The sequence below is a fragment of the Poecilia formosa genome, unplaced genomic scaffold (genome assembly GCF_000485575.1).
Source record: "Poecilia formosa unplaced genomic scaffold, Poecilia_formosa-5.1.2 Scaffold119, whole genome shotgun sequence".
Taxonomy (NCBI): domain Eukaryota; kingdom Metazoa; phylum Chordata; class Actinopteri; order Cyprinodontiformes; family Poeciliidae; genus Poecilia; species Poecilia formosa.
The window spans coordinates 1,589,639-1,603,040 of record NW_006800058.1 but is presented as its reverse complement, the minus strand read 5'-3'; the positions used below and the strand labels follow the sequence as shown (position 1 = coordinate 1,603,040).

At 44.2% G+C, this 13,402-nt stretch overlaps 1 protein-coding gene across 2 annotated transcripts in view; it reads right to left on the bottom strand.

Annotated features, from left to right (window-relative positions):
- Positions 1 to 12,643, bottom strand: part of cdh8 (cadherin 8) — a 146,778-nt gene extending 134,135 nt beyond the window's left edge. For both annotated transcript variants that reach the window (XM_007560730.2, XM_007560731.2), the window contains exons 1-2: positions 12,203 to 12,643; positions 10,064 to 10,647 (exon numbers count right to left, since the gene is read on the bottom strand). In XM_007560730.2, coding sequence (XP_007560792.1) covers positions 10,064 to 10,321 — 258 coding nt within the window. In that variant the 5' untranslated portion in view covers positions 10,322 to 10,647; positions 12,203 to 12,643. The remainder of the gene's footprint in view (positions 1 to 10,063; positions 10,648 to 12,202) is intronic.
- Positions 12,644 to 13,402: the final 759 nt, after the last annotated feature.

Sequence of the window (13,402 nt, the reverse complement as noted above, 5' to 3'; positions counted from 1 at the left end):
ACACACACACACATCTGTTGGCAAAACAAAAATATCACTTCTCACAGTAAACAGTAAACAAATCTAGTCAATAAGGCAATAAAATCTTGTCATACCTTGACATCAGTAACCCAGCATATGTTATTTAACAATTATTAAATTATCAACACAGGGCAAAACAGACAGGTTACAGCTGCAAATTCATCTCCTAATTATATAAATTATACATCATTTAAATTTAGCAACATCCTGCTTTAGGAGACCAACTCAGACAAGACAACGTGGCAGGCAGGTCTTTGAGGTGAACCACTTTAATTCCTATAAATTAGTTAGAGCAAAGTTCAAGGCAGAGAGCCAGATGATTTAGCCCAATAAGCGCTCCACCTCCACACAGCCAGCGCAGGCCAAGCCCCGGTGAGCGGCACAGAGTGAGACGGACGGGAGGAGATGAGAGGCGAGGGGAGGGGAACCAGTTAAGTGAGGGCAGGGATGGAGATTTAGACTTAATGAGAGGTTGGGAATTCTCTCCTGTTTTTACATTTTATTTTAGCCCCAAAACAGCCAGACTCCGCTAACCGACAAACACTGACAGGGGAGCGTGCTAATCATAGCGACGCGGTCCTGGGCGCAGCCGTAAAAGGGAAGGGGTCTTGGGGGAAGGGGGGCATTTGCTAGGAATTAGCAGTGATGTAGAAGCTCGGGGAGAGTGGCCTCGCGTCAGGCCCCCTTCACCGTACAACACGGATTTAATCATGCCGAGCCACAGATGTGACTGATAGCGGCAAGCTTGTTATTTTGCCCAGGGACTCTGAAGCCGTGTGAATTGATGTGCTTTCCTGTTAAATTATTATTGCAGCTGATGCATGTACACAGGAGAGCGCGGACGGAGCGTGCCTTCTCATGATACACTGAGCGGAAACCTGATTTCGACTCCCGTATGAAAACGAACAAGGGGAGGGGAAAAACTGCAGCATGCAACAGAAAAGGCTGGAGTGAATTTTACAGCAAGATGCGAAAGTATTCACAGCGCTTCAACTTTTCCACACTTTGTCACGCCAAAACAAAAGCACAGGGTGTTGTCACAACAAAAGTATTGGGTAGTGGAAAGAAGATGGTACATTGTTTTTTTTTTTATTCATTTGCTTTTTCCGATTCAAATCCTTAACTTGTGGCACAAATTTTTATAAAATTTTGAGGATCAGCAAAAAGTTACCATAGTAACTCTGGAGGATTTACAGAGATACAAAATTTAGGTGGGATGCTCTATAAACAGGACAAACTGTAGATCATAGCTTGAAAGGAAAAGGTTTTGTAGAAAGAGCATCAAAGGAAGTTCTGGTTGCAGTTTGCAATGTCAGCTGATATCCAAAGTTTGAGTCTATGTGCAAATTGTTTGGCAAAAAAAAAAAAAAAGAGAGTTTGAACTCACTATCCATATGTTGAGATCTGGCAGTGGCAGCATCATGCTGTGGGGGCAGGGAAGCCGGAGGATCTGATATCAGACAAATGGGGTGAAATACATGGCAATCCTGGAAGAACACCTGTTAGAGGCCGAAGTACCAGGGTGTCCGAACTTTCTGTCATGTGGGCAAAATCATCACTCAAAAGTAAATGAAACAATGAAAAACAGCAAAAATCAGAAAGTCTGCTCAGTCATAAACCAAATATAAAATACTCTAAATAAATACCTGCCTGTTTACTGTGAAATGAAAGGGAAAATAAAAAGATAGGTTTTGAAAAGATGAATGTTTTCTGGTGTATAACATTTTTTTATTAAAACATTTCAATTTGATGCTAGGATTTTTGTTCATTAAAAAGAAAGAAAGAAAGAAAAACTCTCCGTCCACATTAATCACTTGAGCTGGGGACCAAATTTGTAGCGTTCTTGGACTGCAGTTGGGACCTCAAATGCCACTCAGCAGTCCCCTGCTGCATTCGCATTAAAGAGTCTCGGGTGGAGACTCGCCTCCAAGGAGGTCAACAAAACTACAACTACAACTAAACAGCCAGAGCTACAACTGAGCGCTGTAGATCAAAGCATTCAGAGGGTTGGTGTGACGCTGTCAAAGTCCAAACCTACATCCAATTAAGAATCAGTGATGAAACTCAGTTCATTCTGACTGAGCTTGAGCTATTTAGCAAACAAGAATGGATGCAGTCTGTACAGCCACGCAGGAACAGTTGCAGCTTGTATATAATTAGCACTGTATCAATGAATTAACTCAGATTTTCTTCATTTTGGGCGATCGGCCGATTTTTAACCGATCTTATCCGTCTCTGTAAAAGTTTAAAATCAGCCACCGTGTCCTTATGCTGTGGTGTGAGAGAGGGCTGACTGACGCGCCCACCCACTGGGTCACATCTGCAAGTTCAAAGTTAAAAATAATCACCCAGCTGTAGCTAATTCAATGACTTTGTATCTATATTTAGCAACTTTTTATGGAAAAATATTGTTATTGGCCAACATTAGAATCAAGAATAAAGATTAGAGTTCGGCCAGAAAACTACAACGAGTTCACCCTGATGCATAATGAGTTCATTCCAAATTTCTCCCATTTATATTTGTGAAAAATATACAAAAACCACGTAGATCTTTCTTCTACTTCACAATTAATCACCACTTTGTGTTGGGCAATCACATAAAACCCTGATGAAACACATTGACTTGTATGGCTGTAACGTGATAAAACATGAGGTGCAAATAACTCCCATCATGCACCGCGTTCTAAGAGTGACAAATAGGCCAAAAGGTATTTAAAAAAAAAAAGAAAAAGTGTGAGCCGCTTCAGCAGCGCCGCTAAATCATCAGAGACTGGCTGGTTAAAATAAAAACACTTCACAATAACATTTAGGATGCGGGTGATATCAGTGTATGGATGGGGGAACGTAATAATGCCTGTGAGGATAAGGTCACCTGTAAATTCGAAGCGCCAGAGATTTCAACTTGCTCAAATGCACACATAATGCGGTTTGGAGAGAAATCTCTCATAAATATGACCACACTGACACCTCGGCAAATGTTTGCAAAGATACGGCTGCTATAAAGCCTGGCAGGCGCATTGTATTTACTGCTCCACACACACACGCACACACACAGCCCTTCTTGTCTAAATATACTCCATCCAGGCCTGTGTCTGCTCATCTCATTTGAGTCTGTCTGGACTTGGACGCACACAGACATACCGGGCTTGTCGTTGATGGGAAGCCCGACGACGACACAAAGGCACGGACGACCTGTCAAGCTCTTCAAGGGCAGCGCTAATGCGATCCCACGGCTCCATCACAGCCGTCCCCACGCCCGGTGTTCTATTACGGACCGGGAGGGAGAGAGATTGGAAAGAAACGGGAAAGGGAGGGGGGGAGACTGTGACCACGGTCCATTGATGTAATGGCCCCGCTGGCGTTGGTGATATACTATCCAGGTAGGGCCTTCGGGGAAAGAGGCGAGCCCACCGAGCCAGTCGAAAGGGGAAGGCAGAGAGAGGCAGCAGACTGAAAGCTGTTAGCATGCGTTTCTTTTTTTTTCTTCTTCTTCTTTTTTTTTTTTAAATTACACATGAGGTGAGGATGCCGATCTAAGACTAGCAGCTCAATACGGATCTGTGTGGCACAGCTCGAAGGGAGATTATAGAGCTGTGTGGTGTTTTATTTATTTCTTTATTTCTTATTTTCCAGGAGCTGATGTGGGTGTGAGAAAGCAAATGGAACCAAGTCCAACAAAAACACTGATGGGCTTTTCCCTTTCCAGGATTTAATAACAGCTTTCCGATTCAACCCTCTCTCCGCAGCTTTTTGGAACCTGCATCTAATTCCGGGCTGCGTTTCAGAACGTATTATATCTGAGCCAATGCTTGTAATTTACGTGTCATAATGGCCATCAATCACCAGCAATATTTCGGCTAATATTCTCATTAACTCCCACTCCTCATCCATCAATCAAAGGCAGAGCCAGACAGGCAGCTCAGCTGCGAGGCGAAGTGGATGTAGATAAAGGTGGGAGGGGGATCGGCGTTCGTCGCAGGCCCGAGTCGGCGGCGCCGGCAGCGGCGGCTGGGCTCTGATCTGCCAAGCATCAACGGGGACTTTGTTTCCAGGCTCCGTTCAGGACCCTTGTCTCACCTTTAAAGTTCCCATCTCTGCTGAACACTTGAAGAAATTTCAACGGTGTCACAGTACCACACCCCATCAGCCCCGGGGGCGAGCTTACTCTGGCTCAAGAGTCGCTCTCTCCACAATCACCAAGTCTGAGCTGGCAAGAGGAGGAGGAGGCAAGAGGAGGAGGAGGAGGCAAGAGGAGGAGGAGGAGGCAAGAGGAGGAGGAAGAGAGAGAGATTGAGTTGGGATTTACAGAGTATCCCACATGTAGCCCCGGCAGTCCGAAGTGTATCAGGTCGGAATGTGATTGGTATCTGTTGTGGCATTTAAAAAACAACATAACCTGACTGAATTACTTTAGCTTTAAAGAGAGAAGCAATTATTCCTTCTGCTGCTAAAATAATACAAATAATTGATTATTACTTGGACTGTTGACACTGACATTAGCATTGATGCTGCAACATGTGTAGCATTGAATAGCTTTGCCGATATGACAAATCCTTTTAGGACAACAACAGTCTTTTCCAGAGTCCAATCAGATCAATTTTAAAAACCAAAAACGAACCAAGAGAAGAGGCTTCGTCATCCATCTCTCCTATTTGCGGATGTGTGTTAGATTTACAGGCGTACCACAAACACAATACAAAGGTTCCGGTTCTGGACTTTTGTATGCAAAAGAGAAAACTGCAATTAATTGCGTTGAAATTTTTAAAATCCCAGCCCTGGTTTTGTACAGACAAATTTTTCAGTATTTTACCTGCCGATCATCAATTGAGCAAAAACTGACCTGTTCTGTTTTGGGGGTGTACCAATGTGACATTAGCTAACAGTCGTAGAGTAATGAAGATATTACAGCACAGTTTTCAACCAGCATTAAAGTTTGTGCTCCTTAGACCTCCAAGCAATGACTGTCAGAAAACAGACAAGTTGACTGGCAACAAGTTGACTGGCAACAAGTTGACTGGCAACAAGTTGACGTTGGGGTGCATTATGTTTTAACAAGCCAGAGGAAACACCAATCATTAAAATACTTTCAACAGCACAGATGACACCAAGTGAAGTTTTGGTTTTTAACCCTCGGTTTACATCAGTACCGCTAACTAGACCGAGAAAAGTAGAGAGCATCAAACAATAACATCTGAAATGAGTTTTATACACTAACCTGGACAAAGCTGGCGCATTAACAGTCCGAAGCCAGGTGGTAAACACAAAACGAAAAGCAATTAAAACCTCGACTCATATGAGCTGTGAAAATTTTACTTTATGAGATACAGAATCCAATAAATACATAAACACGCGCAAGGAGCAGCTGCTTTTACAACACACTGAACCAATTAAATCTCCCCCAGATCTTTTTATTGGTTTCACCTGAATGCACCACGTAAATTGAAAAAACTAAACTGAAACATTTCAAAGAAGTCAGTCCCAGAAATGCCTCTTGAGTTCGTTTTTTTTTCTTTCTTTTTTTTTAAGGGAGCGGAGTCTACAAAATATCACCTTTAATTCCAGCAAAAAAGCACCCAGCAGACTTCCAGATCCGCTCCAGCCTGATGCTGTCCCCCCTCCGTCTTGTTGAGAATGCTCTCAAGCAGCTTGTTAAAAACGATAAATCCCATGTTTTTTTCCTCAGAACACATATGAGGAAAGACAAAGCCATTTCCCCCCCCCTTCTTACAGACGTATCCATTTTCTTTGCTGAATCAGTAATCAAAGCTTTTTACTATTTTTTTTGGTCTGCATCACTGTCACTCCCTGCAATCTCACACTTCAGTCTGAACTGATGAATATTAATGGTTGATTACCGATTCTCTTTGTGGAAAAACACACACACACACACACACACGCACACACACACACACACGCACACACACACACACACAATGCTGCAGCGGATGAAAGCGTTGGACAATAGGATGAAGAATCAGTCAGATTAGTGCATCTACACTCCATTTCAGTCCTGGAATCCATCATTAGCAAACCAAACAGGATCCGTGTTAAATGATCTGAAGTAAAGGAGTTTAGAGAAGTCATGTCTAGAAAAAAAAATGAAAAAAAATCTCAGTGCAGACTACCATCAATCTGCCAGGCACTACAAAGGAGGAACACATCCGGATATCTCTTTGGTGCAAACGCAGCAATTTGCACGCTGTTTGTCTTTTGTTCCAACACAGTGTTTTGCCTTTAATGGCCTGGTGTAATTGAGTTGTGTCGTTGTATGTTTTAATAATTGAAGCAGCTTTTGACTGGAGAGGCAGAACGGCAGGAGGAAGAGGCCGGCGGTTCGGATCAGACGCAGAGTCTGGACCCAGGGGTTTCTTGGAGATAAAATCGTTTCCTGTTTTGTTGGACAAAAATCAGAATCTGAGCAGTTTGAGAGATTCTCATTGGGAGTCGTGTGATACCGAGTCAGAGCCAGCAGGTAGATAAGATGCTGCTGCAAACTTTAAAAAGCACCAGTCTGAGGCCTTACAGTCCAAAACTTCATTCATATTCACTCTTTCCAGTTTGGTATGCAAAGTTCTCCACATAGGATATTAAACAATTTCAGATTAAACCATTTTTCAAAGTAGTTTGTGTTTAATGTGTTAAAAGTTAGGGTTAAGCACCAAGGTTACAATTAGGTTTGGGTGTTAACAGCGTGATAGCAAATCATTTCTGAACCGCAGACTGAGTGTTGGGGCCTTAGTATGACACCAGCAGTTTGATACTTTCTTCATATTTTAAAGTTTAAGGGAAGAAGAATTGGGACAAAATAAGACAGATGTGTTTGACAACCAGAAATAAGTTTAATAACCCTAAACTTATTTCTTTCCACTTATACAGTCATATTCAATAAAGTTGTCACAATAAAAGTACTTTTTAAAACTTGACAACCTTTAAACAAGTATTAAACATAATTTTCATTAAGTCTACATTTATCTAAAAAAATGTTTCTTTTTATTGGTCTGATGTAATATTCTGATTTTTAAATGTCATCTATTCATTAACTGTCAGCAGAAAATCATCACAATTAGCATAAATTAATGGTAGAAAACATCCATTTGTGTGCATTTAATCTATGTAATGTGTTTCACTTGTGATAAAGTTTCTAAAATAAACTGACTTTTCAATAATATTCCAATTAATTGAATGGGTCTGCAGTGTGTTTGGAAGTTAGAGTTGATCGGCGTTTGGAGAGGAAGGATGAGAGTTTTACCAGCAGGTATCAATATCTAAGCGGCTTCAAGTTCTGGCCTACCAGCTCCTTTTCTGACTGATTCCAGAACTACAACACATTAAAAAGATAAAATACGTCCTGCATGTTCAGAAAAAGATCAAATGACAGAAATATTCCCATATATGCATCAAAGCGTGACGCTAACCTCTATCCGATTATCCAAATGAAATACATCAGAGGACAGGCTGTAGGTTGATGTGCTTACACACTGAAAACAGTGGGAGTTTTGACGCCTTCAATGGAGAGAAAGAAATCAGATTTTTCAGTATTTGTGATACAGATCACCATTAATGCATTAAAGCAGACTGTATGCTGCTGACCTTTTATCTTTTTTTTTTTACTGAGACGACATCGATGGAGCAAAAATTCCGGCTCTCCAAATTCTTGAGCCTGTGCAGCTGCTGCTTATGGGCTCTCTGTCTGCTCCAGTTGCATGCATGCTTCCTTCTTGCTTCTGGAAGACTGAGTCTGTCTGCTTTCCCACATTTGCCTATTTCTGTTTTTAATGATGGGATATTTCTGAAGCACCTTTGGCTCATGATGAGTAATCCTTAAAATCCCCTCCAACTCTGTGTTCATTTTAAGCTACAGCCAAGCAACAAGCTTTCACAGCTGTCTCCCCGGCTTCACTTTAACAGGTACTGCATGTCTGCCTCGACCGACGCCAACGGGACTGACGGGGGCTGACGAGCACATCACTCACTGAATCACAATGTCAGGAAACAGTGCGCTGAAGAAGAAAAGTGAAAAGGGAAAAACGAAGGCTTGGGGGCAGCGGTGGTGGTGCTGCCGTGAGAGAGGGGTACTCTTGTGGTTTGTAGTTGTCCGTCTTCCATACCTCGTCCCCACCAGTCCCCCCCTATCTACAGCTCTCCTGTCTTTATGCTAATGCTCTGTGGTGAGAGAAAACACAGCAGATGGAACCCTGATTATAAAAAAAAAAAGAAAATCAATGGGATGATCTCTTCCTCACAAACACCTTCTCTTTCTCTGGTTCACTTCGTCAGAGTAGGTGAGAGGAGTCGGGTCACGGGCGCGGATTAGGGAGAAGGAGTCGAATTAAGGCTTGGAGTTCGGTGGCTATAAACAAACTCCGGGATGGAAGGAGTCCAACCTCTGCCTCGACTTCCTTGATAATCGTCTGCGGCAGACGCTGCGGAGGAAATCTAGCTAAACACCCAAAGAGCTATACGACCCATTTGAATCCCACCTCCCACCCATTTGATTCATCCTTTAATTAAGCGTGAGAAACACGGGGAGGAAAAAAAGTGGAAAGAAAAGGAGACAGAGGTACAGAAAAGGGAGAGGGAGATTTATAGTCCTGAACCAATGCGGTGCCATCTTGGTCTAACTTATCTCGGCTCTGCCAGCCACACTCATGAGCACTTAACCTTGCAGTGAACGCAACCCATCATCAGCGCTTTGCAAAAGGGCTAGCTCTCGCTCACCCTCCCCCAGCACCCCTCCGTTCTGCACCCGATCCTCGCACTGTCCTTCATCAAGAAGGTACCTGTGACTAACCTGCCCTACAGTCAAGTTTCCGTTGCATTAGCAGAGGCCTTGACAGAGAGCATCCCTCACCATATGGACCGTAGTGTTTTTGTATCTGCTATTCCCTGTTGAACATTTTCAACTCAGTTAATCACAAATTCTTGTCTCTCTCTCTTTTTTTCGTTCTTTATGTATAGAAAAAAAATACAGAAAAAAAAAACATGATTATATAATAGTTTGTCAGGTGATATCCTGAGCTTTTGACGCTCAGGATCCCACAGCTGTGGCGGAAACCTCGCGTTCCAAGCTCACGTGCGGACCCCGTGGCCCCTGTGAGTGTTTGTTTCCTCCTGCATCCTAATGAGCAGCCATTGTCGACTCCTGCGGAGGCTTGCCTAAATGACTCGACTGAAAAATTAATGCATCACTTAACAGCATTTTTGTGTCGCGTTTGCACGATATTCCGAAAACACAGGTGCAAACCCCATGTGGTGGCCAATCTTTAATTGATGAGGCCATATGACAAGGTTTGGAACACAGGACGATGCTTAAAGTAGTTACTTGGCCAGTGAGTCATAAGCAACATTGGGGATACAAGCTTGCTGTCCAATTTGAGATTCTGGTAAACTGTTTGCAAAAGGCTATTACCAAGTGAGATCAAATATTGCGCCCGGTGGCCTGTGTCCCTGCTCATGCCAGAGTGGCAGGATGATACTGTCGGGTGGGAGGGAAGTGAGGATGCCAGGCTGGCTCTCCCCAGGTGAAAGTCAGCAAAGAGCTGTGAACAAGCTGCTTTGGCTGGGCCGGCCAGCAGCCTTCCACCTCGACGCAGGGCCGGGGGGAGCAGGTGGCCCCGAGCTGCGGGATGGAAAATGGAACCTACCCTACGTGCTTCCTGTGCCATGCATAATCTGTAACACATGCCTTCATGTGGCAAAGTGGGAAGAGAGAAGGTTCTTCCTGCAGAAACTGTGGGAAGAACTAGAAATCTGCTTCAAGGGCATACAAAGGCATAAGTTAAAAAAAAAAAAAAAAAAAAAAAAGTGAAACTATTGCCTGAATGTAGATTATATTGTGTCCGTATAGACCCCTGCCCTCCCCTGTCCTCTCTCGGCCTCCGTCCTCAAATCTCCGTCTCCCCCTCCCTCACCCTGAGCCCTCCCACTGCCCACTGGGAAGAGAGCGAAACAAGGAGGAAGACGGACCCATTCAGACGGGCCGAATTAATGTTTGCACACGATAAGCAAGCTTAATATAACGCTGACAATCACAAACACTCACCCTGCCAACCAGGATTGGATCCCGTCCAGAGAATTCCTCCAGCACAAACATTTGATTCCAAACCCATCCTCTCTTGGCACGGCTCAGTAATCTTTGTCCTTCGCCAAGACCGCTCGCCGCCGCCGCCGACCCTCCGGTTTGTGCTGTTCTGGATTGGCCCCCAACGGGGGTCGTGGAAACGGAGGGGACGCAAGTAATCCACACCAGCAGCAAGGACATCCACAGATCCACCAGCATCTCCTCGGACCTCTTTGGCATCCTGTCGCTGCCTGTTTTATTTTATTTTTTATTTTTTTGCTTGTTTGACTGTTTGTTTTACTGGACTCTTCTTCTTCTTCTTCTTCTTCTCCTCCTCCTCCTCCTCTCTCCACCTCTTGCCCCGCCTCCCCCCTCCTCTCTCTTCAGATCAACAGCTCCTTCTTAGATAACAAGAAAAGGTTACTTGTGTCCTCTTAGAGCGGCAGAGCTTGCATTCATGGTGCGATAAAGGTCACCGGCGTGGCTTGGCGTGCCTCCATAGCAGTTGGCGAGGGGGGTGAGGCTCTCTGCGTGGCGTCCATTGGCTGTTACTCCAAGGGGAAGACCTGAAAGGGAGCAATCAGAGTTTGTTAGTCTCTTCGGACTCGTGGAGGGTCGCAAGGAAGAAGGAAGTCAACAAAACATTTGAACAAGTTATGTGTGACAGTTATAGCTAAAGGGAGTGGAAAGGTGTTTGGGAGGGGGGAGCTGTAAGGAACAGCAACACGGCCCTGACCCAACATCCTCATCTAATTTTTCACCTTATCCTGCCTAGAACAAGAACAACCGTACTCCGAGACTCTCTGCCCCCTGCCCCCCCCTCACAATATCAGATTGCTACGTTTGTAATCTGTCGTTCTGGGGGGATTATCCCGGTCAGATTTTGAGGACTCTTGTGTTTCCGTGTGATTGATGTTGTGACAGGTTGAGCACATTCACACACTGCAGGCAGATTCCTCAGATGCTCCCTCCTCCTCCTCCCCTGCTCTTTAAGTTCCAAGGTGAGGCAGAGGAGCGATGTCAACAGGACTGCAGCCCTCTGATATCAAAGGAAACCAGATGAGAGAGAGGAATTTTTACCTACTGAAGCAGATATAGAATATCACAAAAGAAGTGTTCTTTCATGATAAGCATGAACACAAAGTTGATGTTTTTGAATATTTTTGAAGCAAATTTTCTTATGAGACAATCTGATAAAGCAAAGCTGGAGTTCTTCTCTTAAAGGTTTAACTTTTACCAGCTGGGTGTGATTTCATTAGACAGGGATAAAGACCAAAAACTAATGCAGATGATATCACTGAGCCCAGCAGACTGTTTCCAGTTCCCAGGAACTTTTACAGCCCCTATAATGTAAGGCTACTGCATTTCCAAGGACAGTTATTTGGAGCCCAAAGCAACAGTACTGAAGTGTATATTATGACCTGGAGACCAAAAATTACATATTACAAAAGAAATATGTATTTAAAAAATTCTCCTAAGTCAAGATTTTACAACAATTATTTAAATGCAATCTGCACTGCGTTTTTCTACTCTTGCATCCACTTCAGTTTGAACCTGAGCATGCATTTCAGCACCACCAGACAGAGGGACAGAGGGACAGCTCCCCGGCGGACGGCAGCCGAGTCCAGGCGGCTCGGGCGCCAACGGAACGCCGGGCAGCAGCCAGAGGAGCTGTCCAAGGTGGGAAAACGCACAAGCTTGATTTTTTATTTTTATTTTTTTTCGTTATTGCTGCCGTTTCTAAATCAAATTCATAAAGTACGAGGCGCCGGCTTGAATCTGTACCATCTAACAGCGCTCTCTCTCACTCTTTCTGAAGTTTGAGTTCGTCTTTGCGCATCAGCTGTGCGACTGGAGCGCACAAGCGGTCCGATTTGCGGGGGAATCATCCACATGCAGCCGGCATGCATGACAGGCGCAGGAAGGAGTTGAGGGGAGGGAAAAAAAGATAAGCTAAGTTGCAGACCTTTCTGCAGACCTGCTGGGTTTGGGGACGGAATCTCTCAAACGAGCTCAGATAGGAGAAGAGAAGTCTTCTTCAGCGTCACCGTGTATTAAGGTGTCAGTCGCCTACCTGACGAGCTTCGCTTTTTAATGCAATGGTGGCTCGGTTGTACTTACTCGTGAGACTCGGATCCTTTCCCGCTGCTGCATTATTTTAGCGTTTTGCCTTCCAAAAAACGCCAAAAACTCCATTAGGGTTTTCCCTCCGAGGTAAAAAAAAAAAAACAAAAGAAAAAAAACCCCAAAAAACAAAAACAAAAACAAAAAAAAAACAAAATGTGCAAAACAAGCGACTGACCGACAACAAAAAAATAAAAAAGAGAAAAATAAATAAAGAAAATCCGTCCTGCAGTTTGTCAATGCGGAGCGACACGGTGTTGGTTGCGCGCAGTTAGAGGAGCTCCGACAGGCTGGCTGGCCGACTGGGGAAGTGAGGAGGAGATGGAGGAGAGAGCTGCACGCTGGAGGAGGAGAGGAGGAGAGGAGAGGAGCAGAGAGGGGGAGAAACCTCCCTCCGCTGCGCTCATTGGGTTGATGAGGAGTCGGGTCAACAGGCGCGCAAATGAACGAACGCACGGCGCTTCAGCACCGGCCACGGACGCAGATTAATAATAATAATAATTATAATAAAGGAAGGTTAGCGTCTCACGTTCAAAGCGTCAGCTGTAGATATTTTAAAAAATATATATGTGTTTCTATCCTCACTGTTACTCTTTTTTTTTCTTTTTTTTTTCTTTTTTTACGGCGCGTGAGTTTTCCGACAAGCAGAAAGCCGCGCGCGGCTGCTCATTTCCAGTCATCTGATCGGGTTCACGAGCGACCAGATGGACACGCGGTGGAGGCTGAGAGGGAAAGAGAAGGACTCCTCTGTCCTTCCGGGTTTAACATGATGTTTGCACCGTTTTTCTGCATTTAAACAGGGAAAAACTCTTCACATACATTAAATAAAACAGAAAGAAACGAATTATTGGCTAGCAAAAGAGAAGTAGTGGGGGTGTGGGAGGGGATGAGGCTCTTATTAAGACCGTTAGTGAAAAGGTCATGGCTCATCATTGCGGGGATGAATTAAGAGTGTGTGAGCGCGGTAGAGTGTGTATGTGTGAATGACAGCAGAGGGGGATCATTTAGCTGCCCATAGAGGGAGCCCTCTAGTGTTTGTGTGGCTACTCGGCAGCAGCGGAGTCTCACCGTGGGGGTGAGAGAGGGGGAAATATTACATTGAGGTGCTTTAATTTTTTTCAGTTTGTGACATTAAAACCCCCAAACTTCAATAAAAAAAAACATATATATATATATATATATATATATATATATATA